The sequence below is a fragment of the Trypanosoma conorhini genome, assembly GCF_003719485.1.
Source record: "Trypanosoma conorhini strain 025E chromosome Unknown Tco_14.4_contig_00486, whole genome shotgun sequence".
Classification (NCBI taxonomy): Eukaryota; Euglenozoa; class Kinetoplastea; order Trypanosomatida; family Trypanosomatidae; genus Trypanosoma; species Trypanosoma conorhini.
The window spans coordinates 9,340-14,532 of NW_021704576.1; the positions used below are offsets into that span (position 1 = coordinate 9,340).

General features: G+C 67.4%; 1 protein-coding gene across 1 annotated transcript, besides 3 other annotated features; it reads right to left on the bottom strand.

Moving 5' to 3' along the window:
* Positions 1–43: 43 nt before the first annotated feature.
* Positions 44–4,555, bottom strand: Tco025E_06845 (putative protein kinase; the record flags this gene model as incomplete). The annotated part of the gene is made up of 1 exon (XM_029373713.1): positions 44–4,555. One exon carries the CDS (start codon positions 4,553–4,555, stop codon positions 44–46), a length of 4,512 nt encoding a protein of 1,503 aa, XP_029226169.1.
* Positions 4,556–4,650: 95 nt separating this feature from the next.
* Positions 4,651–4,754: a sequence feature (GA-rich).
* Positions 4,733–4,767: a sequence feature (A-rich).
* Positions 4,768–4,919: 152 nt separating this feature from the next.
* Positions 4,920–5,002: a microsatellite.
* Positions 5,003–5,193: the final 191 nt, after the last annotated feature.

Sequence of the window (5,193 nt, forward strand, 5' to 3'; positions counted from 1 at the left end):
CGCGTTTTGTTTGCCGCCGCAGCTTGCGGGAGGAGGCGGGGCGCTAGAAGAAGGAGGGGGTGGTGGGGGTCTGCTGCGGCGTGCAGCGGGGGCCCAGCACTTCCGCCGAGCGCAGCGAAACGACGCTCGCCGAGCCCACGCGGTACTTCCCCTGCGCGAGGCTGCCGGGGCCGCCGTCGGCCTGGCGACCGCCCCGCCGCTCTGCGCACGTCGCGAGCCAGCGCTGCACCGCCGCGTTCTCCTCCGTCAGCATCGGGTGCTCGAGGAGCTCCTGCGCGGAGGACCGCAGCACCGGGTCGCGCTTCAGGCAGAGCTCAAGGAAGCCCCGCACGGTGGGCTCGTCGCAGTCAAAGTCAAGCGTCGCGTCGGGGGGCATGCGGCGGTACAACTCGCACGCCTCGGGCATCCCAAGCGGGCGGTTGGCGAGCCGCACCGAGAGGGTATCCGCTGCGATGCAGCCAAACGACCACACGTCGCAGGCCTTGCCGTAAGTCTCCCCCAGCAGCACCTCCGGCGCCATGTACGCAAACGTCCCCTTCACGTTTGTCAGCCCCCCGAGCTTGAAGACGGCGGTGCCGAAGTCGCTCACCTTGGCGCGGCCGCAGCGGAAGAGCACGTTCTCCGGCTTGAGGTCGCGGTGCACGATGTGCTTGCCGTGCAGGTACACCACGGCGGCGATGACGTCGCGCAGGACGTGCTTTATCACCTCCGCGCGCCGCAGCCCGCCGGCCGCGATGAGCTCGCTCAGCGAGCCCCCGCTGCACAACTCCATGAAGATCGAGACACAGTTGTCGTCCCGCTCGCAGAAAAAGTACTGTACAATGTTGGGGTGGCTCAGCGAGCTCATGATCTCCACCTCTCCCGCGATCTCCTTCAGTTGACTGTCGACCCCGTCTGCCCCCTCCTCGCGGCCCCCGCGCAGGTACATGCGCTTCACCGCACACCGCGCCCCCATCGACTCCATCTCCACCTCGAACACGTTCCCGAAGGCCCCACCGCCGAGGCGGCGGCCCAGCGTGTACTGCGGCACCTTGAACTGCCTGGAGGGGCGGAAGACGCTCATGCTGTTCATCTCCTCATCCACGCCGATGCCGGAGAGCTGGATGGCCTCCACATCCCGCGTGGTGAGGGGAAGCTCGAGCCGGAACGCGTAGGGCACCTCCGGCGACATTGTGCCAAGGGCGGAGGCGAAGAAAAAGACCGAGCGACGCTCCTGCTGGGACCAGGCGAGGGCGGTGCGCAGCTGCTCCTTGTCCAGGTCCGGGGCGTGCAGGAGGAACACCTTGAACCGCTCCGAGCCGCGATGAAAGGCGGCGTCCAGCGCCTCGAGTGTCTTGCGCTGGAGGATGAGAAAGTTGCGGCTCCACAGCTTGTCAAAGCTGTCCGCGGTAAGGGTGTTGCTGCGGCAGTACACCAGCGCCGTGATGGCAACCTCGTCGAGGCCTTTGCTCGCGAGACTGTCCCGCATCAGCCGCACCGACCGCGGCCTGCGGAAGAGGGAGACGGGCGACGCAGTCCCGCCGGCCCCCTCCAACGTGGAGGCGGAAGCCAAATCGCGGGACAGGGGAGAAACGCCCGCGTCTTCCGCGGCGGAGTGTCGCGCGGCCTGGGCGTCCAGGCCGATGCTCTTGCACACCATCAGCTCCTTCATCCGCTCCTCCGCCAGCTGCGTCCTCTCAAAGCTGACGCGGCTCATGAGGAGTGCGTTGTAGCAGTCCTCCGGCAGCACCGCCTCCTCCGGGGGCGCGGCGGGGGGTTCGCAGCAGCGATCCCCGACCACTTCGGCCTCCTCCCGGAAGGCTCGCCGCCCCTGCGGGAACGGCTGCAGAGGGGCCTGGCTGGCTGAGCCGCCGCCCCTGTCGTCGCTCAGGGACTGGTCGACGGGTGAGACGCCGCTGCCGCCGCCGCCCGCAGGGCCGTAGCTCGCCCCCGTGCAGGCGCCCCCTACGAGAGTCAACCGTTGGGGATCGGCGACGCCGGGGTTTGTCACGGGGGACAGCACCAGTGGCGGCCGCTTCACCCCGCCGCCGCTGCTCGTGGGGAGGGCCGCGGCGGCGGTGTGGGTGCTGCCGCAGGCGTTGTGCCCGTCCTGCGCCGCGCGGTCGCCGAGCTGCAGCGGCCCTGAGACGTGCTCCAGACTGTCGTACTGCGGGCTTCGCGCCTCAGACGCCATGGCACTCGTGGGGTGGGCGGCGTGGCGCACTTCCTCGTCGTCGCCCGCGTCGACGTCGCGCATCACGACCTCCAAGCGCTTCATCATCTCCGCAAAGTAGAACTCCCGCACCTCCTCCGCCACGGAGTTGTGGCTGAACAGGAGCACGCAAACCGCGGCGGAGAGCAGCAGTGCGAAGCCAAGCAACGCCGCCAGCACGACACGCGCGACGAGGCTCTCGGCGCCGAGGTAGGTAAGCAGCGCAAGGGCCACCAGCATGGCGGCCGTGGTCGCCAACGCGCCGCAGATAAAGTACGGCGAGCGGCGACGTGTGCCGATGAAGCTCCAGAGGCGGTACAGCGGCGTCGGGGTCACTTTTCCGGAGCGGTCCGCTGATACGATCTCCAGCAAGTGCAGGGACGCGACCTCAAACTCCTCACTGTGTGGGCCACCCCTTTTCCAGGCGTTTGCGACCTGCGCCACCGCCCTGCGCAGTCCGGCGTCGGACCAGGAGGTGAGGTACGGGTTCAGCAGGACCCCACTCACCTCGCAAAACGCGTGCGAGAGTTGTACGTAGATGTCTTGCAGTGAGGCCGACAAGGCGACAGAATCCTGTCGCGGCGTCACGGAGGCTTTTGGCTCCCCCAGCATCTCGGACACCTCCCGCTCCCTCTCATCCTCTAGTTGATACGCCCGCGACTCATGCAGCTTGATCAGGTTGAACACAAGGCAAAAAAGGGACGGCACTTGCAGCCACTGCTGGTCGGCCGTGGGGTCCTGTTGTCTGCCGCCACGCGCGCCGCTGCGCCCTCCTGCGAGCTCCGTCGCCTCCGCCTCCGCCTCCGCCTCCGCCGCCGCGCCCCCGGCGACGGGAACCACCACGGCGGCCTCGCCGGGAAGAGCGGCGTCGCCGTGCCTTCCATTGGCAAAGGAGTTATTGCGAAACCGAACCTCATATGGATTGGTGACGGCAATTTTGGCCGAGTCGTCGACCTCAGTTGTGCCCTTCCGCGAGAACTGATTTTCATCGCGCGGCAGACTCTCCTTCCGCGGCGACGGCGACGGCGCTGAGACCGACGACGACCGCGTCCCGTGTTCCGGGGTCGGAACCTGCGGCTCTACGCCGTGGGCGGCACCCGCGGCCTCCTCCGTGCTGCTGGCGCGCAACACTGCGGGTGCGCTCCTGTCGGCTGCAGGCCGCGCCGACGAAGCGGAGGGCCGTGAAGTCGCCACCTCGCCCAACAGCGTGTTGAGCTGCGCCGCCGTAAAACTATTTGCAGAGACCGTCTCCCCCTCCGTCCCGCTGAGGGAGTGTGACTCGCAGTCCGACCGCCGCCGCCCCTCCGCGGCGCCCAGCCCCGCCCGTGGCCCGGCCCTTTGCCACTGCACCGGAGTGGCGCGGGGGGCCGGGGGTGGCGGCGGCGTCGTCTGCTCTGCACGCCTCTCATCCTGCCCCGGCTTGGGCGGGGAGGCCGGCAGGGCCCGCGGAGTCGATCGGGGCTCCCCCGGCCGTGGCGGAAGCCCCGCTTTGGGCAGCGTCGAACTCGTCGTCAGCGGTGGGGAAGCCTCCCCGCAGAGGGGAGGCGTGGGGTCCGATTCCTCGTTCCGCGACCCTGAATGCTGCTCTGGCGGGCCCCCGTGCCTCAGCGGGTCAAGTAACTGGGAGCCGGCGGAGGCAACCCGCGCCGCCGCACCGCCGTGGTTCTCGTTCAAGCTACTAATATTGCTGTCGCCTGCATTGCCACTACTCACGCGTGGGGAGACGAGCGGCATGGATTGTGGCGGGAATGAGGGCAGCAGCACGGCATTCGCGGCTCCCGCGCCGTCAGGTCTGGAGTCCGGTCCTTCCCGCTTCGGAGGTCTAGGGGGCCCGCCGCCGCTGTTGTCTATGCTCCTGCTGCTGTTCTCGTTGGCGTCCCCGTGGAAGATGTGCCGGTCTCGCTCCGCCGCGGCCCTGGCGAGGTCCTCGTCTCCGCCTCGCTGATTCACCTGCCACCCCCCCTGACAGTCGCTCTCCCTGCGAAGGCTGCAGCCTTCGCCCTCACCGCCGGCCGCCTTGTAGAAGGAGCTCGGCGGCGACACCGTCCAAGTGAGTGGCCCCGCCACGCCCCGCTGCGGTGACGCGGGTGTCAACGCCTTTGTCCTCGCCGTCTGCGCCACTGCGCGCTGCGGGGTGGCCGTGTAGCCGCCCCACGGAGTCGTGACGGTTGCGGTTTCCGGGGATCCGTCACCCCGCGGCCGCGCCGTCATGCACCGCCGCTCCACCAGGGTCCTCGCCTCCTCCTCTATTCTCCCTGCGACCCCATTCCGCCGGCCTCTCCTCGCCCGCCGCTCCTCCTCCTGCTGCCGGGGCGCGGTGCCCGGCTGGCCCAGCGAGGTGGCAGCAGGGACGCCGCCGCTCATGGGCGCCTGCGTGTGTGCGTGCGAGAGCTGCTGCCTACGCGCCACACCCAAAGCGCGGCTGCCCTGTGCCGTGCCGTCAAGCCACACTCGATCGCAGCGACAGAGAGAGAGAGGGAGAAGGGTAGGAAGGGAGGGGGTGAGTGAGAGGCAGTGAGAGAGAGAGAGAGGGAAGGCGAGAAAAAGAAAAAGAAAAAGAAGAAAACAAAAAAAAACACACAAGACCCTCAGTTCCGACCGCTTTACACCCCCGTCACCTCCTGTTTTACAGCAGCGTCCGCCCAAGTACCCTACAAATGTGTGAGTGTGTCGGGCCGATGCGTGTACCTTGTCTGCCAATATATATAAATATGAAATATTTATAATATGTGTCTCTGTCTGTGTGTGTCTGTGTGTCTGTGTGCCTGTGTGTGTCTGTCTGTCTGTCTGTCTGTCTGTCTGTCTGTGTGTGTTTATATGTTTCTTCTCCTACGTGACGTGCGCACCGACGTCGGCGGACCTGGCAAGCGTGGGCGGCGAGGGCAGAGAGGCGAAGCAACGTCCATTGGCACGTGGGCGCGGCCCACCCGCGGCGGGGCAGGGCAGGGCAGAAAAAAGAGTGGGTGAAGTGGGTGAAGGCGAAAAGAAAAAAGATAAAAAAA